Genomic DNA, 27,591 nt, shown 5'->3' with positions numbered 1-27,591 from the left:
CTCTGCTCCACTCCCATCGCTTGGACTTTGGATCCAGGTCATCTAGAGTCTATCTACTATTCTTCAGGGAACTTTAGGTGAAGGAACTCACTGCTTTTCCCTGCCACTGGGTGTTGTTTGTGGCAGCTTATAACTGTCTGTCCAGCTCTTCTTAAAAACTGAATCTCAGATACCAAAACTTGGCTCTTCAGCCCCAGAAGGAACTCATTTTTATTCTTAACTACTTATCCAAGGTAATGGAAGCCCTGGATTCAGTCACCATAGCTCCTGCTCTACTCTAACCCCAGATCATGCTTGCTTGTTCTTCTTTCACAGGGCTAAAATAGGCCATTCAAGCAAATCTCCAAAATAAAACGCCCTCCTTCGGATGAGTTAAAGTCCTCACTGCACAGGAGAGCCCTCACTTCAAGTATCTTACTGAATGGCACCCCATTTATTCCTTGTTTTAACCAGTTTCCTGACAGAATTAACATGAAAAAATTGCCTAACTCAGAAGGCTCCAAACTTTACTATAATGTACCCTTACCAGTAAAAAATTCTTAAGCATTCACAGCTGTCATGTGCATATTTATTTGCATATTATATACAAGAACTACCGTACTAATATGATCATTTATTCATTTAAGTATATTCACTGGGTGGGTGCCTGCTCTGCTTCAAGAACTAGAGATGAAACAGAAAACAATGTTACACCTGGAAAGGGCCAAAAAGATTATCTAGTCCAACCCAGCCGGTGTGCTCAGTGGTTCAGCGTCAACCCAGGAACCAGGAGGTCATGGTTCGATTCCTGGTCAAGGCACATGTCCGGGGTTGCAGGTTCAATCCCCAGTAGGGGATGTGAAGGAGGCAGCCGGTAGATGAGGTTTCTCTCTCATCAATGTTTCTCTCTATTCCTACCCCTTCCTCTCTCTTTAAAAAAAATCAATAAAAACATATTTAAAAAATATATAATATCTAGTCCCACCCAAGTCCAACTTGATTATGAAAATGAGGCATAGAGAAGCAACATGATTTCCATAGAAGTGCTTAGTAAGTGATTTAACAGTGATCTTGGAAGAAAATGCTAATAAACTTTAGAACAGTGGTCGGCAAACTCATTAGTCAACAGAGCAGCAAACCACAGCTCACGAGCCGCATGTGGCTCGCGAGCCGCGGTTTGCCGACCACTGTTCTAGAATAAGAAAGGAGAGGAAATAGCTGCTTCTTTCATGGTGGTTTGGTTTATAGTCCATGTAGCTCCCCATGAAGGACCAGTGACTTCTTACCCTTGTGGAACTTACCTTATAGGGAGAAGGAAACAGACTATAAACAAGTAATAAGTAGAAGATATAGTATGGAACAGGATAATCAAGGGGGGAAAAATATAAAAAAGTAGGATAAGAAATGCTGGGGGTTGATTTTAAATATCTTACCTAATAATAGACAAACGTGTAAATTGACCATATCTCTGCTACGCCCACAGCCAAGAGTGAGTATGCAAATTAGAAAGCCAAAGATGGCAGCCGCCCAGCTGCTCCAGGCGCGAAGTGGCCAGGCGGGGCAGGACGCCTGCTATGAGAAGGAGGGCGGGGGGCGAAGGGATCTACAGGAGCGGAGTGCTGCTGCGAAGACAAGACTGCAGACTCTGGAGTCTGCAGCAAAGACGGCAGACTCTGGCTGGAGTCTGCAGCAAAGACGAAGAAGGCAGACTCTGCCAGAGCGAAGGCCTGGGTCCTGGGTGCTGGAGGAAAACCAGGGCTGGAAGCCAAGGGAAGGAAGGCCTATTGCATGAATCTCTTTGTGCAACAGGCCTCTAGAATTCTATCTAATAAAAGAGTAATATGCAAATTGACCATCACTCTGCTACACCCACAAGCCACGCCCACCAGCCAATCAGGAGCAATTATGCAAATTAACCCAACCAAGATGGCTGCCGTCACGGAGCGAGCAGGAGGCTTGGGTTTCCCCAGCAATGGAGGAAGCCAAGCTTCCTGCATACCCTGGCCAGCCCGGGCCTCCCCTCAAGGCTATAAAGTTTCAATTATAGAAGATAAATAAATCCCAACAAAAATGGCTGTGGCCACAGAGTGAGCAGGAGACTTGGGTTTCCCCAGTGATGGAGGAAGCCAAGCTTCCTGGCCTGCCCTGGCCTCCACTGAAAGCTACAAAGTTTCAATTATAGAAGATAAATAAATCCCAGATACCAGGACCTCTGCTTGGGTTGCCGGGGGGCATGGCCAGCCTGAAAACCACCATAGGTCCCTAGCCCAGGCTGCCCCATGCCCCAAGGGAACCCCCACCCTGATCTGGGACACCCTTCAGGGCAAACTAGCTGTCCACCCCCCCTGCCTTGCACCAGGCCTCTATCCTATCTAATAAAAGAGTAATATGCAAATTGACTGTCACTCCAACACACAAGATGGCTGCCCCCATGTGGTCAAAGATGGCTGCCCCCATGTGGATACAAGATGGCCGCCACAAGATGGCCAGCAGGGGAGGACAGTTGGGAGGGGTCAGGCCAGCAGGGGAGGGCAGTTGGGAGGGTCCAGGCCTGCAAGGAAGGGCATTGGGGGTGATCAAGCCTGCAGGGAGGGCAGTTAGGGATGACCAAGCTGGCAGAGGAGGGAAGTTGGGGCGACTGGGCCTGCAGGGAAGGGCAGTTGGGGGGGACCCAGGCCTGCAGGGGAGAGCATTTGGGGGGGACCAAGCCTGCAGGGGAGGGCAGTTAGGGGTGACCAGGCCTGCAGGGGAGAGCAGTTAAGGGCAATCAGGCTAGCAGGGGTGCAATTAGACATCGATCAGGCTGGCAGGGGAGTGGTTAGGGGGTGATCAGGCTGGCAGGCAGAAGCGGTTACGGGCAATCAGGAAGGCAGGCAGGCAAGCAGTTGGGAGCCAGCAGTTCTGGATTGTGAGAGGGATGTCCGACTGCGTGTTTAGGCCCGATCCTACCGGGATGGGGTCTAAACAGGCAGTCAGACATCCCTCGAGGGGTCCCAGATTGGAGAGGGTGCCGGCTGGGCTGAGGGACACACACCCCATGCACGAATTTCGTGCACTGGGCCTCTAGTATATTATAAAATGCATTCATAAAATTAATTCCTTTATAATCTTAAAAGCCATAAATAGTAACTTTATTAGACATTCTTAAACAGTCATTCTTACAATAGAATGAGACAAATAAACATAAAGAGAACTTCTATTATTTTTCTGCCCCCAGATTATCATCTTACCACCTTGGGTACATTATACCACAGATTTAGAAACCAGGGCCATCATTATGGAGACTACAAATCAACCATGAAAGTCACTTAACTTTTCAAAGTGCCTGAGTTTCATAACCAATAAATACAGTAAAAAGGCTGGGTTAAATTATTTGTAATATTCCTCTTAACAGGGATATTACATACTATTATTTTATAATCTCTGCAGAAATAGTTAACATACTTATCTCAGCTAAAGAATGATTCAAATTGTTCTTTTCAGAAATATAGGACATTTCTGAATCGCTGTCGAGGTGTTAAGAATGAGATAGGACTACCACAGAGCAGAGCAGGTACAAGTGAAGATACCTGACAAAACAGATATGTTTTTTAGGAGAGCAGCCTCTGAGAGAAATGTGTGGTTTCCAACTTAGACCGCCATGTAAATTTTGCCTAGAATAGTCCAAACCCTGTTGTCAACCCCTTCCTTCCTGGATCTTGCCCAATAGTTTACCCAGCCATTCTGGCCCTGTGTCTAGATGAACTGTAGCCAAGATGACCATTTAGAGAGCAATTCTGTCTCCTAAACCTCATTTGGCCACAAAGCCTATATCTGGAACCAGAAGCTACTGCAGCCAGGAATAGACATTCTCCCGACATTAAGCCCATTCTCATTCACTCAGGACTGCCAGTGTCCATGTCACAAGGTTGAACTCTCTCCAGCTAGAGCTTGGTTGTTGTTTGAGGACCAGGTAGGGGTTAAGGTGGCTGTCTTCATGGTATTTGAGTGGTTACCAAAATATATTCAAATAAGAATCTGAAAATCAGGAGAACAAAACGTTCTGGGGTGAAGGGTCAGGGAGGAGGCAAACCCTTGTTCTAAGCTGGATACAAAACTAAAGGCAAGTACTAAGAACTATTTTTGTTTTGTTTATTTGTGTGTGTTTTTTTATTTTTATGTTTGACTTTCTGCAACCAATGTTCATTTTAAATAAAGAAAGTAATGTTTTAAACAATAAAAATTCAACTATGTTCTGTTTGAATATTTTATATTTTTACTACAGTTTGGTGAGTTTAACTGAGCTATGGGCTTAACTAAATATGGAATGTTAACATGTTTTATGATCTTAAATGAGGTTAGAAAATTTCAGATAGCTTTGATGAAAGAGTCCCTCCTTTCTGCAGACTGTGGCATATTTTATTACTATGAACAATTCTGAGTTTGCAGAATCTGTTTAGTGAATAGCATAATGTTTCCCAAAGGTCAGTGGTATTGTATGGAAAGGAAATGAGGAAAATAGAGTGCACTGGACTAGTCCTTCGAAGGCCTCACAATCATAACAGCTTAGCCATGCAGCAGTTACTTATTAAACACATGCCAGTCGCTGGGTCAGATGTGCATGTGGGTTGGAGATGGAGAATTAGAAAACACAGTCCTCACTCTCAAGGAGCCCAGTATGTAGATGAGGAGATGAAGTTCTGGCATTTACAAGTCTTTTCCCTATCACCAAGCAGAGTGTACACTTCTCAAGCGGAGACCTCATGCCTTCTACCTTTTTTAAATAGAGACAACAGTGTGTGAATCTGCATTGCCATTTTTTAAAATATATGCCAAAAAAGCATGCATACTGTATTATGCAGGGTTCTTTTGATTATAAATGACAGAGACTCAACCCAAGCTAACGTAAGTAAAAATAAATTTTTTCCAGGTGTGAGACTAAGCAGGTAGTTCAGCAGTGCTCCGTCTCAGGAATCATGCGGACTTTCAGTGCTTTTCTGGGTCCATTGACCTCATTTTCTCCTGCTGCAAAGGTCTTCTTTGCTTTATGCTTCTTTACGCTCCAGAGCTCAGCATTCGGCTCAACAACCTCAGCAAAATGAGACCTTATGTCTGTGAAAGTGTATGTACTGATACCAGAAAATTCTAGTTGGCTCTGTTAGGCCCTGCCCAACCCTGCCCCATGCCAGGAAATGGGTATGACTGGCCAGGCTGAGTTTATGTACCAGCCTGTACGCTCGGAGGTGGGGGCAGCACTGTGATTGGCAATTTCCCCAAAATCTCATGGAGTCAGGGAGGAAGTTCCCAAAGGAAAGCGGTAGTGTGCCAGAGATATACTATGTTGTCCACTTTCAGTGTACATTTTTTTCAAGAGCAACTTCCTTTTTTGCAGTATTAAATGGCCCCAAATTGTTAACTTTGTGCATCACTGTATTCGAGTGATGTAGCAGGTGTATTGGAAAGGTCATGAGAGCTTTGGAGGAGGGTTTCTCAACCTCAGAACTATTGGTGTGTTGGGCTGAATAATTTTTTGTTGTTGGGGGCTGTCCTGTGCATTTGTAGGATGTTTAACAGCATCCCAGCCTCTACCCACTTGATGCCAGTAGCAGCCTCCAAGTCATGCCAACCAAAATTGTCCCCAGGCATTGCCCAGTTGGGGATGGGGTACAAAAATCACTCCCAGTTAAGAGCCACTGCTTTAGAGCTAAAAAGATCTGTGTTCAAATCCCAGCTCCACAATTTACTGGCCATGTAATCTTAGGTAAGTGGTTTAAGTTTTCTGAGATACTAGAGGCCTGGTGCATGAAATTCATGCATGGGTAGGGTCCCTAGGCCTGGCCGGCGATCAGGGCCAATCTATGGGGTGACCAGCGAGGCAATTCGGGGGGCCCCTGCTGGCACCCGCATTGCCCGGCCTGGGGCCTGCAGGCTGGGTGCAAGCTCCTGCATTAAGCGTCTGCCCCCTGGTGGTCAGTGTGCATCATAGCCACCGGTCATTCCACCAGTCATTCCGCTGTTTGGTCGATTTGCATATTAGGCTTTTATTATATAGGATTGTTTATAATCGGATTCAAAACACTCAACTGCAGGATTTGAAAGAATTAGAGATAGTGTATGTAGCATACCTTGTACATAGACAGTGTTTAACCAGTGATAATCATCACAACTTGCTTATTATGAGCTAAATATTTTATATTATTAGCTCATTTAATCTTCAAAATAATTTTCTAAGATAGATACTGTTATTTGTATTATTACTAGATGAAAGAACTGCGACTCTCTAGAAAGTTTAAGTAATTTACCCAAGCTTACTAGCTAGTTAATGATAGAAGTGAAGTTCATGCCCCTGCTTACTAGTGCATGAGAAGTCTAGTTTTCAAAGGCATCTCCATGCCACAGAAGTTCTACGTAATGAGATCAAAGCATCTTTAATTCTGTGTGCCGCTCTGGTTTCATTGTTTCCTATTAGCAAAAGAATGTGGATTGACTCACTATAGTTTGGAACTATAAATCTTTTCGGCAGTATTTTGTGTCTTGATGTTAAATTTTTATAGAATGTACCATATATATTGAATATCTTAAAAATAATTAAGGCAGTAGCTTAAAATCAGATTCTAATGATCAACATATTAGCCTATTATAGAAACATGTCACAGGCACACTGAAGGTATACAACTTCTCGCTGTTTCCTAGCATTTTTTTCTTTTTAAGGTATTGCAGGGGAATATTTTGTTATTTTCATCCAAGTTCAGAATAATGGCTGTTGACTACGTATGGAAGGACATTCTAATGCTAGCAGCCACACAGGCTCCAAAGAGGACACCAAGGCCACTGCAGATCGTCCAGCACTTACACTGTGTAAAGTACTTACCAGAAGAAAATGCAAGCAAAACATGAACAGCAGGCAACATTAAATAACCAAATCCCCACGGAGCTCCTGTGTAGGGGGAAAACTAGCACCACATAATGAGAGGTGACTAGGCTCGAACTAATGATCTAATGCAAGACTGAAGTCTTGGGTTTTGTTTTGTTTTGTTTTTCCCTGCCGTGATGATGTTTAAAAAAATAAAAAAACATTCTCCTTGAAGCAATTTGAAACACAAATGCCTCCCGGGTATGGTATCATTTAAGCATATGCTACTAAGCTGGTCCCTTTTTCCAAAAAGACAACCATTATCAGGGAACATTCATTTGAGGTTTGCTAGGAAACATAATGCTGCCTCAATATTTTTGTGTTTTTATTTCTCCTTTTCAAAAGCTTTTATAAAATGTTTTGCTTTAATTTGCTTTCAGAACCTTAATTGAGGGGAAAAAAATAGTTTATCTTTAGGACTCTTTTTTTTTTTTTTTCTAGGTGATATGGTTGGAAGTAAACTTTTGATCTTATCTGAATGGATTCTTTTTTTTCTTTTTTTTTTTTTCAAAATTTAAGAAGGAAGAAAATAACCTTTTACCATATTTGTTTGTCCTAATAATTCTATAACCTTTCTCAGTTACGGGTCACTACTTCAGCCAAGAATGGAGGAATTGCAGAGTCCACTTATCTAGAAATGCAGTCTGATTTTATGACACAGGGTCCAGTCATTTCCAGTTTTTGTCTCTGACTAGGTTGTCCTAACTCTACTTTATTATGTAACTAGAGGCCCGATGCATGAGATTCGTTCACTGGAGAGTGGGGGGGTTCCCTCAGCCCAGCCTGTACCCTCTTACAGTCCGGGACCCCTCAGGGAATGTCCCATCTCGCAGTCCAGGGCTCTCGCAGTCCAGGACCCCTCACTCCTATGGCCTGCTTGCAGCAGAGGCGGGAGAGGCTCCTGCCACTGCTGCTGGGCTAGCCAGCCATGAGCCCAGCTTCCGGCTGAGCAGTGCCCCCCTGTGGGAGCGCACTGACCACCAGGGGGCACCTCTTGTGTTGAGCATCTACCCCCTGGTGGTCAGTGCGTGTCATAGCAACCAGTTGTTCTGCCATTCAGTTGATTTGCATATTATGCTTTTATTATATAGGATGGTCCTTGTTTCATGATCTGTGTAAGATACAGTAAGTTGCTAAAGGCCTGTCCCCATTATTTTAACTTCAATATTACAGAGGAAATTTTTGCATTTATTTGAATATGTATTCTACCAAAGCAATTTTCAAAATGGCCTTCTTCTCCCTTGTTTTTCAATAATTCCTACTATTGGTACATAGGCAATAGCAGCCTTTTAATTAAATATATACCAGTTACATTAGCATGATGCATGTCTACTACCGAGGCAAGAGTAATAGGGGATATTGTGAGATGCAATCAGTCACCATTGCAAATAATTCAAATAATAAAGTTCCAAGTAGAGGAAACCAGTAACCAATATGCAATTACCACAGTGTAATTTCCAAGGGAATTTTTTATATTAAATGACCACAAAGCTGGAAAATGTATACATACCAGCAATGTTTTTATTTTTAAAAAGTTAATTATGCCTTTAGTTTCTGTTTGGGAAAAATACACTCACAATCTTTTGCTGTTATAATTTTTATTCCAACTTCTGTTCTCTTTCAAACAAAGAAAGCATTTTAATTTCTATTGTCTTTTGTTCTCTTTGGAACAAAGAAGGCATTTTTAAATCCCCTTTTTCTTTAATAAATTATTTTGCATAGCTTTTAGATATTTTTAGTGGGTTTGGGAAATGGATTAAAGGTGTGTAATGTTTTTCTAAAATCAAAATGATGCACCAGTGAAGAAATACTTGGTTTTTACCCAGAGAGCACTTGAGAAAATGGCCCTGAGTTTTAAGAACATTGTCTTCTTAAAGAAAAAAAAATGCTTTTAAATAGATAGATTTGGAATGTGTCTTTATATTTCCAAAAAAAAAAAAAAGTATAATTTATTAGAGAGGAACTGGCATAGTAAGGAATATCATGGTTCCCCAAATCATCCTAGTCTTGGTTTGCCAGGAGATACTCTGGCCATGTCTGAATTTTTGTCTCCCTGCACTTGGAGCTCTATGAACCAGTCCTTTCAAAGGAGGCCAAATTTAGACGCGAAGGTTACAGAACCTGGAGATCCAGAGATGCTACCAGAAGTCCTACAGATGAACCTTCCAGTTTAATGACTCTAGAAGCATAACTTTTAAGCTGAAATGTGCTATTGGAAGCACTGAATCCAGTTCTCTTTTCTTTACTAAGGAGGAGACTGAGCTTGTTAGTGACAGTTTAAGATTTTGATGTAGTTCAGATGGCTCCTTCACTAATGCTCGTCCTACTCCTTACACACAGAAGCATAGTTAGACAGAGGTGTTAGTTATCTCAGTCTCAAGAAGTATGACTTTAGCTGTTAGGGATAAAGATTTTCTAAACTATAAATCATGTCATCAACAATCTTTTAACCTATGAGAGTCCTATTATATTATTCCCCATTTTGTCCACTCATTCAACAATTTAAAAGGTGGTAACCAACCAAGGACAAGCACTCTCAGTTTTATATAGGTCGTTGACATCCTGTTGTGACTTCAAAAATGAGGTTTGAGAACTGTCTTAGGTGTAGGAATTTTTAAAAAGTCTTTTTGTTTGCTTACTTTTTTATTTATTTATTTTGAGAGAGAAAGAGAGAGAGAGAAAGAAAGATAAAGGGAGAGAGAAAAAATCAATTTGTTGTTCTATCCATTTATACATTCATTGGTTGATTCTTTTATGTGCCCTGACCTAAATCTAACCAACAACCTTGGCATTAGGACAATGTTCTAACCAACTGAGCGACCTGGCCAGGGCCTCAAGAAAGTATTTATCGTAAAGTTAAAAGGGAAATCTTCAGTTTCCATGCTATAATTATTTATAAATTATAAATTAGTCTCTGAAAAAGTGTGTTCTGTCTGTATCTTATATAGAAAACTACTCTGTTCTCCTCCCTTTTTTAAAATATGTTTTTATTTCAGATAGAGGAAAGGAGAGGGGAAGATAGATAGAAATATCAATGATGAGAGAGAATCATCAATCGTCTGCCTCCTGCATGGCCCCTACTGGGGATTGAGCCTGCAACCCCGGCATGTGCCCTGACCAGGAATCAAACCATGACCTCCTGGTTCATGGGTTGATACTCAACCACTGAGCCACACTGGCTGGGCTATCCCCCTTTTTCTTAAAAGTACACTTAAATTTCTCTTGTGTCTTGATTGCTTTTCACTGAATTATAAATTCTATATGTTGAAAAACATTGGATAAGAAAATAGGTATAAAATTATAAATGTTATTTACTTATAACCACTTCTAACTTTTTTCTTATTTTGCCCATGTAGATACAATCTTTATATTGTATATAAGGAAAATACATTACCAGTGCTTTTAGTATCACTGTATTATAAATCTAATATCCTATTTGTACAAGTAATCGTAATCACAAAAAGTAAGTGTATACTGGGACCCTCTGCTTCACCATCCCCCTTCTGCCTGAAATTATAGGTTTTCCACAAAGCCATGATAAGTATTTAAAGAGAAGATAAAAATATTTCCCATTGCGAGGAGAAACCAAGATGGCGGCATAGGTAAATACCTGAACTTGCTGCCTCACACAACCACTTCAAAACTACAACTAAAAGAAAAAAAGGACATCATCCAGAACCACAGGAAGGCTGGCTGAGTGGAAATTCTACAACTAGAAGGAAAGAGAAAAGCACACTGAGACTCAGAGTAGCTGCGGAGGTAAAGGCAGAGGTACAGAGGCACGCGCACACACGGAAAGGACTGGCAACTGAGTACGCGGCTGGCTTTTTCAAGCGGGAGGGAGACACAAACTCCTGACTGCTCTGAACTCCAGATCCGGGCGAGACTCTGGGGACCCAGACTCATATGGGGAGAAACTGGACTGTCTGGCATCCGGCGAAACTCGAGGGCAGCTTTCTCTCAGAGGTGCTTGCAGTGATTACCGAGGGACACTGAGACCTGGGGGCCTCTTAGGGCAGGGCTGACGGAAAGCCATTGCTGTTTGTTCTGCCCTGAGACCCCGCCCCACCCAAGCTGTGTGCAGAAGCTTTTGCATATGAATGTCCTGGTCCTTTGAAATCTAAAATTACCTAACAAACTGCAGCTGAGAGACCCAGAACATCCAAAAGAAGACCCAAGGTCCCACAGCAGTTTGCATTGCTTCACAGCTGGGCCTCATCTGGGTACCTCCAAAACCCAAACAAAGAAGAGGAATCTGCAGATCTCTCCATAGCTCCTGCTGGCTGGCCTCAGGCAGAGGCTAAATTAGCACCTCCTTGGATATCCAAGAGCCAGTGTACCCAGTGGTCAGAGTGGGACCATCCAAATTACAACTCCTCAGACCCATAAGTTACACACTCAGGAGGCAGACTCAGTGAGCACCAAAGCCCCACTGAAGCAAGTCTTGCCTCATAAGGGTGTCTCCAGCACAGAAGTTCTCCCATCGTAGACACAGCTGATCCTCACAACCAATTGGCCTGGAGGTCAATTCCTCCCAGTGATAGCAACAACAATCAAGGCCTAACTAAAACAAGACTGTGCACACAGCCCACAAAGGGGTGCACCAAGAGTGTCCACCTCAAGTAATTAGGGAGGCTGAGCCACTGGGCCCTATAGGACACCTAGCACACAAAGCCACTCTATCAACACAGGGAAGCAGCCAAAATGTGGAGACAAAGAAACAGGTCACAAACGACAGAAATGGAGGAAAGCAAACGACTAGATATAGAGTTCAAAACTATGGTTATAAGGTTTTTCAAGAATTTTCTAGAAACCACCAATAAATTTAGTGAGACCCTCGAGTATATGAAAAAGGACCAACTAGAAATTAAGCATACACTGACTAAAATAAAGAATAATATACAGAGATCCAACAGCAGACTAGAGGATCGCAAGAATCAAGTCAAAGATTCGAAATACAAAAAAGCCAAAAACACCCAACCAGAAAAGCAAAAAGAAAAAAGAATCCAAAAATATGAAGATAGTGTAAGGAGCCTCTGGGGCTTCAAGCGTACCAACATCCAAATTATGGGGGTGGCTGAAGAAGAGAGAGAGCAAGATATTGAAAACCTATTTGAAGAAATAATGACAGAAAACTTTCCCCACCTGGTGAAAGAAATAGACTTACAAGTTCAGGAAGCGCACAGAACACCAAACAAAAGGTATCCAAAGAGGACCACACCAAGACACATCATAATTAAAATTCCAAGAGCAAAAGACAAAGAGAGAATATTAAAAGTAGCAAGAGAAAAACAGGTAATTACCTACAAGGGAGCACCCATACAACTGTCAGCTGATTTCTCAACACAAACTATGCAGGCCAGACGGGAGTGGCAAGAAATATTCAAAGTGATGAATAGCAAGAACCTACAACCAAGGTTACTCTACCTAGCAAAGCTATCATTCAGAATTGAAGGTCACATAAAGAGCTTCACAGATAAGAAAAAGCTAAAGGAGTTCATCACCGCCAAACCAGGATTATATGAAATGCTGAAAGGTATTCTTTAAGAAGAGGAAGAAGAAGAAAAAGGTAAACATAAAAATTATGAACAACAAATATATATCTATCAACAAGTGAATCTAAAAATCAAGTGAATAAAAAATCTGATGAACAGAATAAACTGGTTAATATAATAGAATCAGGGACATAGAAAGAGAGTGTACTGACAATCCTTGGGGGGTAAGGGGTGTGGGGGGTGCAGGAAGAGACTGGACAAAAATTGTACACCTATGGATGAGGACAGTGAGCGGGGGCGGGGGGGTTAAGGGCATAGGGTGGGGTGGGAACCGGATGGAGGGGAGCTATGGGGGGAAAAAGAACAACTGTAATAATCTGAACAATAAAGATTTATTTAAAAAAAATATTTCACATTGCATTTACTAATGTACATTTTAGTCCTTGCTAAAACTTTGAGAGTGTCTTTTAAAAGGAAGTATAAGTAGCTAAATTGAATGTACAGCTCTTTTGGAGATAGTTAACAGTCTTATTAAAAAAAAAAAAAAAAGCGATTCCCTGCACAGCCCAAGCAGTCCCTGTTCAAGGAATTTTCAGTGTCTTCCTGCTGGCTGTCTACTACTAGTTTGCCTGGTTTAATAGAAGGTGCACATTGCCTGTTTTGACTCAGAAACTGTCAAGACAGTTGGAAAACTCATTGGATTCAGCAAGAGCAGAACAGTCTGCCCTGTGCCCCAACTGAGCCTTACGTTGATTCTGGGCTGCTGAAAATTGCAGTGTCAGTGACAAGGAACCAGTCCAATCTATTTAGAATAACCAGCCAGGTTTTAGATAATAACTTCTGACAGAATCTAATCCCTTTTTCTAATCTAATTCCTGCATGGAAATGATCACTGCAGTCATTTTCATATTTTTTCACTTTATTTTAATTTTCTCCTTACATTTTTAAATAAGGGTATAACCTTGTTTAACTCTTCTCCAAAAAATGACAGCCTACAACTGTCATAAAACCAAACTGTTAAAAAATTCTCTCTAGTTAATTATCAACCCTTCATACACTGAAACGACAAAACTCAATCTTTTAGACAAAGCACCCATTGCTCCAGGCTCCCTGTCAGTCCTTAATTAAGCAATCAGAAAATACCTATAAAATAAAACTTCTCACTAAAGAAATGTTTATAAAGATAAGTACTAAGGTTTTCTGAAGCTTCCCCTAAAATACAGTTTTTGTAAATCACATATATGACAACTGGAGCTCTATTCTTTGACTTGACAAGGCATCATCCTATGACCTACAATGGGAACAGGTGGGAAAAAGCAACAGTTGCTGTTTGGGGGCACTCAGCTCACCCAGCTGAGGAACTGCAAGTGTTTTGTAGTGCCAAAGGGGAAATGGGACCCGGTCAGGGTGAAGACTAAGAGCCAGAATCGTGGTGAGCCACGGCAGAATTTCAGACATGGGAAGAACACGATCACAGTTCTTCAGAAGGATTGCTTTGAGTGTACCTTGGGAGATGATTGGAGGAGGAAAAGGAGAAACAAAGACGAGTTAGGCCCTAGCCGGTTTAGCTTAGTGGATAGAGCGTCGCTCGTGCAGGAGGCAACCAATCAATGTGTTTCTCTAACATTAATGTTTCTCTCCGTCTTTCCCTCTCTCTTTCACTCTCCCTAAAAAAAAAAAATCAATGGAAAAATATCCTTGGGTGAGGATTAACAACAAAACAAACCAAAAAAAAAAAAAAATGAGTTAGGAGGCTAAGGCTATTGCGGTGATCAAAATGGTAAGTCATTTGGAGAGAAGCTTAAAAATGGAGCAGATTTACAATATATGAGAGTGGTAGAATCATCATGGTAAGTGAATTTTGAGCATCAGGGAGAAGGCAGAGGCCAAAATAATTCCCTGATTTCACTAAGAGGAAGAGTAGTACCTTTTGCATGAAATCCCAAAAGAGGAACAGGGTTAGTTTTGAACAAAATTAATCTAAGTCATGCGTATGACAACTCTATGAAGTGGTATGTCCTATGGACGACTGACAGAGAAATCTGCAGAGAAAGCTGAGCTAGAGCTTCAGCAATGGCAGTATAAGCAGATAGGCGAGAGTGGGAGCGTGTAGGTAAGAGAGGGCTTAAGATTGAATTCCGGGGAATGAGTCAGGAATGTGGCTCAAGACTTAAACAGATTGTCTCTACCACTGCCATGATTCAGAGGCTACCGAGATGGTAATACTAGTCTGGTCTTTAAGGAATTACTAGCTTCATCAGTTTGCACTTCAGTTTTCTTACCTATAATACGTACATAAACAATAACAAGGAATTTTGAGACTTTATAAATTAAGCTATGTTAAAACACCTGGCCCAGAACTCAGCACATAATAAGCTCTCAAAGTAATATATATTACTTGAATCTGAAATCAGAAAGCTCATAGAAAATTAAACTCATCATCACTCCAGCCCCAAAATCACTTCTCCTCCTGTGTCCTCTGTCTTTGGCAGTTGACCAAGGCCAAAACTTAGAAATTATTCTTGTCTCCTCCCTCTACTGCCACATCTAATCTCAACCACTCCTGTATTCCTGCCAAACCAGTCCATGTCTCTTAAAACACAACAGTATCCATCAAGGCCATTCTGATCTCTCTAGGATCCCTGCAAGCCGCCCGCTGGCCTCCTGCTAGCCTCCCGCTCCATGCATTCTCCATACTGCAGCCAGAGTGAACTTCCAAAATGCAACTCTAATGTCATTTACTTGCTAAATTCCTTTTCCACTTTGCAAAATGTTTGTTTATAACATGCAAAATAATTTATAATCTCAAGAAATATAATTTTTACTTAATCTTCCAGCCTCAAATATCACCATTCTTCCTTTGAAGACTAGCCACAGGAATCTACTTTCATTCCCTGATAAGGTTAAATTGCCTTTCTTCCCATCTAGTTGATTGTGCTAGCTTATATATATAGGGTGTCCCAAAGAAATGTATACGCACTTTGAATAATTATAAAGGCAGTGTTTATTGAAATACATTTCATTTTCAAAATTGAGCTATCAGCTGTTACAGTGCGTACACATTTTGAGGGGACGCCCTCTATATCCGTTAAGATTCAGCTCACCTTCTCTGAGAAGCCGTACCAAGGTTGTGGCAGGTGTTCCCCCACAGGCTCTCATAGCTCCCTGACCTACATGTACTTAACATATTACTAGTCTCACTCCTCAGTCTCCTTCACTAGATCATACATCTCCTAAAGTAAGATATTTTTTACTCATTGCATTATACCTTTATGCATAGTATGCTCAATAGCACATTTAAGTGACTGATATATCTGAATAAGTTAAAAATTCATTAGAAATATGTATCTTTTAGCTATTTTTGTGAATCATATTGCTTGAGTCTTTTCTCTGGCTACCTTCGAAACCAGAATTTTTAGGTTTGTGATCTTGGGCAAATCAAACCTCTCAATTTTTAAGTTCCTGGTCTATAAAGTTGGAATAACAATAGTACCTTCCTCATAGGGTTATTGTGAGGATTAAGAGTTGATACATGCGAATGAATCATTTACAACCGGCACCTGGAAGTCCCCAGGAGCTCTCAGTTACTAGCTCTTACTATTATTGTCATTGTTACTATTGTTGTTATTTCTATTCTCCGATAAGGTGGAACCCTTAATGTTTAACATTCATGAACCAGGGCTCAAGACAAATTTTACAAATTAAAAAAACTGAGGAAACTTAAAAACCAGAGGCAGCAAGAAAAATAGTCGTGAGTCCCCAAATCTTTTCCCTGTCCCCATGGGAAGGCATACTGGGACCAGACACACATTGAACACATTATGGGTAAAGGTTTCAGGAGAGTACACTCTCTTGTCACTCTCTCTTCTTATAGGACAAGCATGAGCAACTTTGTCAATAAAAAGAGAATAAATTGCTGGCTTAGCACCAACAAGTCTAGATTTGGATGTCAACTGTTTACCGTGGTCTGGGGAAGTCAGGTCCCAGCAGCCAAGGACTTTGGGGCCCGTGGGAGATGGTAACGCCCTGGACAGGAGGAAGAAGCCACTGGGACTACAGGAAGCTGGGTTTGGTCCAGTGTTGCTCTCAGGGAGCAGAGAGAGCCCCTGTCTCACCTGGCTCATCCTCCAGGCAAACCAGAGTGAGACATGAGATCATTTTGGACAATGCTGTTTGAGGCACCATTATTTTAATATTTCCTTCATAGAGGAATTCAGTTGCTATCATGCTTGTGCTTTGAATCCATCTTGGGTACCTTGAGCCTCCAGGTTTTCTGAGAATCTGCTCCTCTATTAAGATAAATCCAAAAATGTCTTCCAATAACTTTTGTTAATCAGTAACATTTATTAATGTGTCAGGCACTGTACAAAATGATGAAAATGCAAAATATAGAGAAATAATTCCTGTTTTCAAGTATATGTAGCTTTGAAGGAAAGGCAGATGAAAAATTACAATACAATGTAATATATGCAATAATAGAAATGTGTGCAAGACTCAGAGCATTCAGAAATGACTCTGTTCAGCCAGAGATTAGTTTGCAAACTATGAAGTAAATTTTTTTTTATTTACCCAGAAAATTAAACTTAAGATCCAAATAAAAACACTGAAGTCTAATTAGTAGATGCTATGACAAAAGACAGCATGGTAATCACCCCTAAAATTGTGTAAATTAATGTAAAATTGTGGAGAAAAATGTTATATCAGGAAAACTGAAAAGCATTCTGCAGAATAGCCAGAGGAAATTTTTGGAAGCTAAAAGGAACTATGTTCAGATTCTATATCTGCCACCTATACTGTGTGAATTCAGGCAATTTTCCTAACCACTCTACATCGAAACTTTAAGAATGGGGATAATAACCTACCATGTTGAGTTATTTTAAGCAGTAAATGAAGAAAAATATGCAAAGCACCTAGCACATGATAGATACTCAGTAAAGGCAGCTAATTTTTTTTCTCAGAATATAACCTCAGTTGTCATCTACTTTATTCTAAGCACTTGTAATTGGGTAACTGTGGCAAATTGACTAGAGAGCTCTCTTGGAGTGGGATCTTTAAGTCTTTCTAGAGTGGAATTCTACCCATTTTTCTTAGTACTTTTCAAAACTGTCCACAGTAGATTTGAGGTGTTACAAGCATTTTTACACACATCCTGTTGTACTAAAATGTGTTGCAAAATGTCTTAAAACCCAAGCCTAAGTGGTAGCAAAGGTACTCAGAAAGCAGGTAAGAAAAAATCCTGTTCAATAATGGAATGTAAAATGAATAGAAAAATGCTGGTATCCTGACAGGTTAAAGTGTTCTGGTCACAAAGACACTGATGGGATTATGAGAAATTTCCTATTATAAAAAATATATAAAAATATATTAAAAAATAAAAAATAAAGCTGAGCAGTTCAGAGGTTCCTAAAGGCATTTTACTGATCCTTTTTACAAACTGCCTCTAGCATAAATTACAGGTATTATAGAGTCATGTTAAGTGGTGTCAATTTTAAACGAAATTAAAATAATATGTGGTTTTTTTTTAAATTACAGAACATGTGTAGATGGCACTACAATAAAGGGTATTCTGTTAGCAATATTAACATTTGCACTTTTATATTTTTTTTTTATTGATTTTTTACAGGGAGGAAGAGAGAGGGATAGAGAGTTAGAAACATCGATCAGCTGCCTCTTGCACACCCCCTACTGGGGATGTGCCCGCAACCAATGTACATGCCCTTGACCGGAATCGAACCTGGGACCCTTGAGTCCGCAGGCCGACGCTCTATCCACTGAGCCAAACCGGTTTCGGCTGCACTTTTATATTTTTATTGTCAAGAGAGGGCAGGGGTGAGGTTGAATTGTGTTTGTCTTTAAATATTTGTCTTTTCCTCAGTTTTCCCACCTCAAAAATGAGGAAATAAACCCTTTTTCTTTGCCTTTCTCCAAGAGATGATATAAGAAGAAAGGCTCATATGAATACCTTTGAACGCTTCATTAAAAAATAAGTTACATAAATTCTGGGTTAATTTTAATGCATTGTTAAGAAATTCCCAAGTGGGTCACATAGTAATATAATCAATATCTTGCCTTATCTACTGATTATATTACAGAAATAAAAATAAAACCTCATCATCCACTTGTTGCTCTTAACTTTGGTTTTTTGTGTGTTTTTTTAACTTTGGCTTTTTTTTTAATTGTTTAAAGTACATAGTCTCCTTTTTTCCCCTCAATTTACCTTCCCCTAGCCTCCCCTACCCACCCACCCCGACCCCCGACACATGCCCTCACCCCCCTCCCAGTGTCTTGTGTCCATTGGTTATGCTTATATGCATGCATACAAGTCCTTTGATTGATCTCTTACCTCCCCCCGGCCCCCAACCCTCCCCAGCCTTCCCGCTGTCATTTGACAGTCTGTTCGATGCTTCTCTAAAAAAAAAAAAAATAGATACAGAGGCAGAGAAGCATCTAACTTTGGCTTCTTATAGAGAGTTCTTTCTCTAGAGCTGTGCTGCCCCATAGATTAGCCACTAGCCACATGTGCCTTTTTAAATTTTAATTAGTGCAAACTAAAAATTCAGTTCCTAAGTCCTACTAGCCACGTCTCTAACACCGCTTGGCCACACGTGACCAATTGCTACCATTTTGGACAGAGAACATTTCATCATCACAGAGAGTGCTATTGGAGAGCGCTGGCCCAGAGAATGCTGGGGCTGAATGCCCCTGTTACTCTGTGGCCTTAAGCTAGCCATTGATAACATTTCAAAGATGAAATGATCTTAGAAGTTATTAGAGGACCTACAATCATGCATCAGACTAATGGGAAGCCAGGAGTAAATGAAGAGGAATTCAATAGGCAATAAAGAAGAAATGATAAATAGAAAAAGAATACACATGGACTTACTATAAGTAAGCCGCAGAAGTACATTTTACTTAAAACATTTGTTACACATGGTTTGCACTAAATGCATCAATCTTATGCTGACTTTCTGATGTCCTAAATGGGTTTTGAGATGTTCCAGCTAAACCACACAAAAACTATTTCTTGACATTGTGATGAAACTTAACCTCCCTTCTGTACACCACGTGTTTAAAATACATATTTTCCTCTCAGAGGGATTAGAGGATGCTATGGAGATTCTTGCAATTTTCCTTCACAGCTTTTGTATTTACCTTGTCTGGACCATTTAAATTCACAAGTAGTTTTCATATTTACCAATATGTTGGCTTTTACTTCCTATATAAAAAGGAATTATAACTTAGCATATGTATTATCTGTCCCCCAAAGTAAGAGAATAACCTGTGTGTGCTTGCATTTAGGTCATTCTGTCCATTGAAGAAGGTTACAGACTTCCAGCTCCCATGGGCTGTCCAGCATCTCTGCACCAGCTGATGCTCCATTGCTGGCAGAAGGAGAGAAATCACAGACCAAAATTTACGGACATTGTCAGCTTCCTTGACAAACTGATCCGCAATCCCAGTGCCCTTCACACCCTGGTGGAAGACATCCTTGTGTAAGATGCATAGAGTTGATTTTTCTCCCTTGACAATCAATTTCATTCAGGCTGTAGACAGACTAACAGAGAGGAGGAAGTTTGCCTTGATAACCACCTAGTTGTCTACCTTTTAGAAAATGGTGTATGAACTATATTTTACTTAACAGCTGCAAAGGAATGTATTAACATTTTAGAAAATTGTGTTGTTTTTTTATTCACAAGAAAATAGGTTCCCCTTTTCTTTTCTCCATATTCTAATCTTTCTGAAATTTTTTATACTTGTCCTGTGTGGGTTTCTGGTATTTACATATCCTTTATTTACTGATCCTTCCTTACTTTTATAAGTAGAATATGTGCATGCCTGCAGCCCCTTTAATTTTCTTGTCCATTTTATGTATGTTCTGTCCCTCTATTTGAAATGTCAGGCAAGATGGGCAATTTGTGAACCTGCCAGGAGCAAGGATGTTTCCTGCTGATATGATCACACCCAGCTGTTGTTACTTTCCATTCCTAAAGCCAGAGAAAGACAAGAAAATGAAGGCACTCGTATCCCATTTTATAAAAGTTAAGATCTACTCACCTCTCTCTGAAAAGCAATTATAAGAAGGGAGAAAGTAGAAGGAAAAAATAGTATCATCTGTGTCTGAAATTATTACATTTAAAACATTATTATTAAGTTGAACATATATTTCTTTATTTAGGCCAAATTGGACTTAAAAGCAACCAAAGCCTTTCCAAAACTCACTTTCCTGGCTCAGGGGATGGCCAGCAGGATACACAGATATTTAACTTTAGGTCACAAGTTCAAGTCGGCACGGTTTTTAGTAACAAGAAGGCCGGAGGCTCTTCAAGGACTGCTTAAAACAGGCCTGAGCTCACAGCAGAGCACATGCGTTCACCTCTAAATCACTAATTGGCATCCCGAGTAAAGTGAAGCCAAGCATGAAATAGCCAGAGATTAAGCTATCACTCTAGCCATCTTCCCTAAAGCAGTCCAACCCAGGAAGCTGTAAAGTAGGGGTGGGTGGGAGGTTGGAAAGCCCTCTGGGTTTTATCACAAAAGCTATGGCAGCCATTGAAGATTTTTGAGCAAGAGAATGGCAAGATTACGTTTGCATTTCTTAAAGATCACCCGAGGGGTGATATAGACTGGAGTAAAACACAAGGAGACTGGAACACAAGGAGACAATTATATGTTTGCAGCAATACAAGCTAGAAAAAATCAGGGCCTGACTTATGTAATGGGAATAGGCTTGGGGTCAGGAGATTTTAAAAACTGATTTACTATTAAGCAAGAAAAACCAATGTGTCTTGGTCATTGATTGAATATATAGCGAGAGGAGGAGAAAAAAAAATCAAGGATATTTGTCAAGTTTTTTTCTTAGACAAGCTTGTTGATGCTATTACCACTAAGAAGGGCAAGATTTTGGAATAGAAAGGAGACCACTTTGAGCATGAGTAGAAAGGTCCTATAGGCAGTTATATCTGTAGATTGAACCTCTGGTGAAAAGATCTAGGCTAGAGATGTAGGTTTGAAGATCATCAGCATATAGATTGTAGCTGAAGCTTTAAGTGTAGTTAAGGTAAACCCTGGAGAATAAAAAGAATACAAATTAACAGGAATAGAATGCAATCCTCTGGAACACCAAGATTTAAGAAATAAACTGAAGGAGAGTACAACGGAAGAAGAGCCAGGTAGGTAATGAGGAAAGCAGGGGAGGAGTGGTATCATAGAAGCCAGAAAGGAAGAGAGATTCAAGGAGAGTGAGCTCCAAGGCTCCACAAAGCTTCGGGAAGATAAAAGGTGAAGTATATCCATTGAATTTATTTTTTCCCCACTTATCCCCCATATACCCTCTTCCACCACCACAACCCCCTACGCCGCTGTGCCTCTCCTCTTCCCCACCCCCACAGTCACCAACCCTGTTCACTTGAGCAACAAGATGCTCAGGTGTTCATGGGCAGCCTCTGCAAGAGCATTTTCAATAAAGTTGTGTAAGACAGATTGCAGTGGAGGAGGAGTGAATGTGAGGTCAGAAAGAAGAGCAATACAAAGTACAAGTCTGGTATTGTTTTTGTTTTTCAAGAAACCTGTCTCTGTAGAGAAAGAGAATTAGTTAGAGATAATGCCTTTATATGTTTTGTGGAAGAGTCAGGCATGCCTTAACGTTGAGGAGAAAGAGCTAGCAGGAAGGGCTCATGGAGTGAGTCTGTGTTAATGAAAGGACATTGGCACCTATACACTGAAATAATTTATTTTGGGCTTCTCGTTATGGTACAGGGTGGCCGGACCCCACAGCCAGTGCCCCCCAGCAGAGCTCTCCAGCTGTTCGGTGGCTATACAAGCAGGCAGGTAAGAGCTTTTTTTTTGAAGAAAGAGATAAAACAATTTCTTCCTGCTTTTTCAAGATTATGAATGTTCATCACATTTGGAAAATACTGATGAAAAATCTACGATGAGAAAATACCAAAAGTCAAAATGATAAGAGTTGAAATCAAGATGAGGGCTCCTCGTCTGAGGGCCAGCGGTCTGTGGTTCAGTGGGAGGTGCGGTAATGAGTGCACAGGCCGGTGAATGGCAGGCTCCCGGGGGCATGCCACAGAAGGGCCGGAAGTTGGTGCTTTATATACAGTGGGCAGTTTGATTCAGTCCTCAAGTCTAATCTGTGGGAGACCAAATGGAGGTTTGTGTTACTGATTTGCTGTCCTTGACACAGACATGTGCATTACTGCTGTTGTCCTTAACATACTTTTCTTTGAGAAACAAAAGGAACCAGTGTTCTAAAGGTATTGTGCTTGAAATTTTTCAGCATTGTTTTCCCAATAGCCTGAATGGGGCCCCCTGTCCACCCCCTCACCTCCGCTGCTGCCCACTCACCCTGTCCCTGATCCCAAAGCACTGAGACTGTTTAGGGAGAAGAGACATGGTAGATAAGGGTAAGAATGTTGGGTAAAGAATGCCTCGTTTGTTTTATGCTTAGAAAACTGTGGCACTGCCCCGCGATCTCCAAGTGCCAAAGCCCAGTCGTGTGTCCCAGACTGATATTGGATTAAGGAAATGTGACAGATTTCCCCCATAGAGCTCTCAGACTGGGAAAGGAGTCTAAGTGTATAACCCACAGTGACTCTTACTAAACTCTCCTGCACTCGTCTCTTCCCTACTATCCCCAAACTCCCAAGGTTCTCTCACACTTTTACACTGACACAACTCTCTCATCCTCTAGGTCCCCATGGTTTTTATTCCACTCTAATTGCTTTTTCTCAAGAATTCACCTGAGAGGATTTTAACCTTTCCCTTAACAGAGTATTAAGAGGGGAAGAAATTAAGGCAACAAAGGGGGATGGGGAAGGCTGGGAAATCCACAGCTTAATAATTTTATACTAACATATTGGAAATTTTATAACCTTATATCTATAATATTTCGTTTCAAAAGACATACCCAATAGAAATAATGTTGGGCAGAGAAGGCTTTCATTATTTGGAGCAGCATCTCTAACTAATGCTGATAGTCTTGGGCCTGACACGCTCCCATGGGAGCACGCAGAGCTCTGTGCAGTTCCCGACCTTCTTGCTTTCTCTCCTACTCAAGAAGGTGTATGAATATATTAGGAGGCATAGTGTTATTGTAACTACAACCTTAAATTGATTGTAAAAAATAATTTTGCAAAAACACCTTTATAATATAGGCAGTTATCCTTTCCTATGTGTGAATTTCATACTATTTTCACTTTAATTTATTCTATAATTCTGCCCTATAATCTCCTTTCAAAGAATTATTTGTATCTATCACATGGTGCACAGCCCCTGGGAGAAAAGGCCCAGTTTGAGGCCAAGGCTACGTGGACAATGGCAGCAGGAATACCTCTTGCTCCCTCTTCCCTGACCTTCATGATCAATTTGGTAACTACTCTCAACCCCAAGTCAAGCATAGTCCCAGAGTCCAGAGTTACATCTTGGGTCCAGTAGTTTAGTAGCATAAAGTGGATTGATGGCTATATAGGTGTTCTTTCACCCAGTCCTACCTTCCCAGCCCCACCTTCCCAGCCCCATCCACATTGTCCTACACATTCATTCTTCAACCCCACTCGATTCCTCCATACACTGCAGCCTACTGAGTGCATGTTGATGTCAGCTGGCCAATGCTCAATACACAGTGCTGCAGTGTAATAGGAAAATAACACTTTCCTACAATCTCTGCTCCAGATCCCCAGAATGTCATTGACAAAGAATTTTACAGATTATGGGCTCCATGACATTAGCTTTAAAAAGGTGACATCCAGGGATGGGCAGCTGCTGATCAGATGGACCAGTCTTTGATAGTCACTTGCCATAAAAAACATATTCTGTTCAGGCCAAGGCACTGAGAAATATTCTCACTACCTATTGGACCATAGCTAAGGATCTTATAATATTTTAGCTCTTATGCCGAAACCGGTTTGGACAGTGGATAGAGCATCAGCCTGTGGACTGAAAGGTCCCAGGTTCGATTCCGGTCAAGGGCATGTACCTTGGTTGCAGGCACATCCCCAGTAGGAGGTGTGCAGGAGGCAGCTGATCGATGTTTCTAGCTCTCTACCCCTCTCCCTTCCTCTCTGTAAAAAATCAATAAAATGTATTTTTAAAAAATATTTTAGATCTTAGGAACTGGAACCACTTTTTTTTTTTTTAATCTTTATTGTTGAAAGTATTACATATGTCCCATTTTCTCCCATTGATCTCTCCCACTCTGCCCCCCCCCCCAGGCCTTAACCACCCTATTGTCTGTGTCTATAGGTTATGCATACACACATATAAGTTTATTTATTGATATCCCCCCCCCCACATATACCCTCCCCTGCCTGCCCTCTGAGGTTTGACAGTCTGTTCGATGCTTCTATGTCCCTGGGTCTATTTTTGTTCATCAGTTTATGTTGTTGTTTATATTCCACATATGACTGAGAACATGTGATACTTATCTTTCTCCAACTGGCTTATTTCACTTAGCATAATGCTCTCTAGGTCCATCCATGCTGTTGCAAATGGTAAGAGTTCTTTCTTTTTTACAGCAGCGTAGTATTCCATTGTGTAGATGTACCACTCTTTTTTAATCCACTCATCTACTGATGGGCACTTAAACTGTTTCTAAATCTTAGCTATGGTAAATTGTGCTGCTATGAACATAGGGGTGCATATATCCATTCTGATTGGTGTTTCTGGTTGGGATATAGTCATAGAAGTGGGATCACTGGGTCAAATGGGAGTTCCATTTTCAAATTTTTGAGGAAACTCCATACTGTTCTCCACAGTGGCTGCACCAGTCAGTATTCCCACCAGCAGTGAAGGAGGGTTCCTTTTCTCCACATCCTTGCCAACACATGTTGTTTGTTGATTTGTTGATGATAGCCATTCTGACAGGTGTGAGGTTGTACCTCATTGTCCTTTCGATTTGCATCTCTCCAATGATTAATGACTTTCAGCATTTTTCCATATGTTTGTTGGCCTTCTGTATGTCCACTTTGAGAACTGTCTATTTATGTCCTTTGCCCATTTTTTTATTGGATTGTTTATTTTCCTTTTGTTAAGTTGTATGAATTCCCTATAAATTTGGGAGGTTAACCCCATATCGGATGTATCATTGGCAAATATGTTCTCCCATGCAGTGGACTCTCCTGTTATTTTGTTGATGGTTTCTTTTGCTGTGCAGAAGCTTTTTATTTTGATGTAGACTCATTTGTTTACTTTCTCCTTAGTTTCCATTGTCCTAGGAGATGTGTCCATAAACACTGCTATGAGAGATGTCTGAGATTTTGCCACCAATGGTTTCTTCTAAGATTTTTATGGTTTCATGTCTTACATTTAAGTCTTTTATCCATTTTGAGTTTATTTTTGTGTATGGTGTAAGTTGGTGGTTTAGTTTCATTTTTTTGCATGTATCTGTCCATTTATTGAAGAGACTGTCTTGACTCCATTGTCTGCTCTTGCCACTTTTGTTAAATATTGATTGAGTTTAATGAGTTGGGTCGATTTGGGGGATCTCTGTTCTGTTCCAATGGTCTATATGCCTGTTCTTGTGTCAGTACCAGGCTGTTTTGAGTACTGTGGCTTTATAGTATAATTTAAAGCTGGTATTGTGATTCCTCCAACTTTGTTCTTCTTTTTCAAGATTGCTGCGGCTATTTGGGTTCTTTTTTTATTCTAATTGAATTTTTGGAGACTTTGTTCTAGATCTGTGAAATATGTCATTGGTATTTTAATAGGGATTGTATTGAAAGTATAGATTGCTTTGGGTAGTATAGCCATTTTAATCATGTTGATTCCCACCACTTTTCTTAGTATATATAAATCTAGTTTAACTTTTAAAGCACTTGGCTTCCATTAATATGTGAATCATGAAGGTAGAGAAAAACTCAAACCAGTATCTTTAATTCAGAACCACTACAAGTTAACATTATTATAAAACTAAATGGTACTGCCTCTCTTTATCTAGTTAATAAAGCACTTATAATGCTATCTTCAGTGGGCAATAACTTTCAACAATTTTCCATTCATTTTGAAAGATCTTGCTCAGTGTTGCCTGGACTGTACATAATCAGTACTTGCTAAATTGTTATCTCTGTGTACCAACTCATAGAGAACTTGTTTTGTTTGACTTCTGTAACAAAACACTTTTTTTTTGTAACAAACACTTTTAATGATTTTTTTTTTTATGTCTGGGAAGTAACTAGCTGGACAAAACCCAGTGTTGAATCGAGGGATTAGCAAAGCTTTGTGGAGGAAGACAGAACATTAAGTATTAATCAGGAAGTGTGAAATTTCTACCCATTAGAAAATCAATTTACATGAACTGTTGGCACAAAATAATAATACCAATGTTAACACCAATACTAATGTTGATACTAAATTTAATATACATTATCCATAATCTTACTGTTATTTGTTGATAACCTACTATGTGCCAGTCATTGTACTAGGCACCTTCATCTGTTTGGTCATCTATTCCCTACTCTTATTATCTCCAGCCCTCAGATAAGGAAATGAAGACTCGAAGAGACTAACTTTCCCAAAGGTACACAGCAAATAATTAGTAGATCAGGAATTTGAACGAGGTACACTGACTGCATAGCCTTTGTTCTTTCCATACACAATAAACAATCCCACAAAATGCTAAGATTTCTCCTAATACAGCACTGTTTCAAAAATGTGATTATAGGAAAGGGGGTACATTTTTACATTTCCAGATAAGTTTTTTCTGAACTAACCAGACTTCATAAATGGGGTATACTAAAATCCCCAAAAGAATTTGTAGTGGGGCACAACCTATTATTTTATGTTCCACTACAAATACAAGGATGAGGAGTATATGCCCTCATTTATGGGAATAAGTAGCAAGTTCATAGTCCATGTTTTCTATTCCACCAAGATCTTCCTGTAATGCTCAGCCACTTGAAGAACATTACTTGGGGGGAAAAATAGAAACTACAACAAAATAGCAAAATGAGAAAAATGTGGCAGCCACACAATTCCAGAATTACATCCTCAGGCATTTTTGTAGATTGAATTTTTCCAGTGTTGGCAAATGTATGCTTTGCTTTTTCCCTTGTTATGGCAGACATTACTAATCATCACAGCACTTTCCCACTGAGCCCAAATGCTACCTCAGTATTCTTCTCAAGGCAGCATTTTGACAACCACTGCTAATGAATTGTAGTTGGCATGCGATATGAAATCTATTTATATCCCTGTGTTATTTCTTCACACAAATAGGCTTTC

The 27,591-nt window shown here is 40.4% G+C and overlaps 1 protein-coding gene across 7 annotated transcripts in view; it reads left to right on the top strand.

Moving 5' to 3' along the window:
• The window catches only part of EPHA6 (EPH receptor A6), a 1,012,702-nt gene that overhangs the window by 949,358 nt on the left and 35,753 nt on the right, over window positions 1-27,591 (top strand). For all 7 annotated transcript variants that reach the window (XM_079766996.1, XM_079766992.1, XM_079766995.1 and 4 more), the window contains 2 exons: window positions 19,666-19,859; window positions 22,123-22,194. In XM_079766996.1, the coding sequence (XP_079623122.1) occupies window positions 19,666-19,859; window positions 22,123-22,194 (266 nt within the window). The remainder of the gene's footprint in view (window positions 1-19,665; window positions 19,860-22,122; window positions 22,195-27,591) is intronic.

The sequence above is a fragment of the Cnephaeus nilssonii genome (assembly GCF_951640355.1).
Source record: "Cnephaeus nilssonii genome assembly, chromosome: 3".
Taxonomy (NCBI): domain Eukaryota; kingdom Metazoa; phylum Chordata; class Mammalia; order Chiroptera; family Vespertilionidae; genus Cnephaeus; species Cnephaeus nilssonii.
Note: the sequence above shows the minus strand (reverse complement) of the source record. Positions and strands in the feature narration are given on the sequence as shown.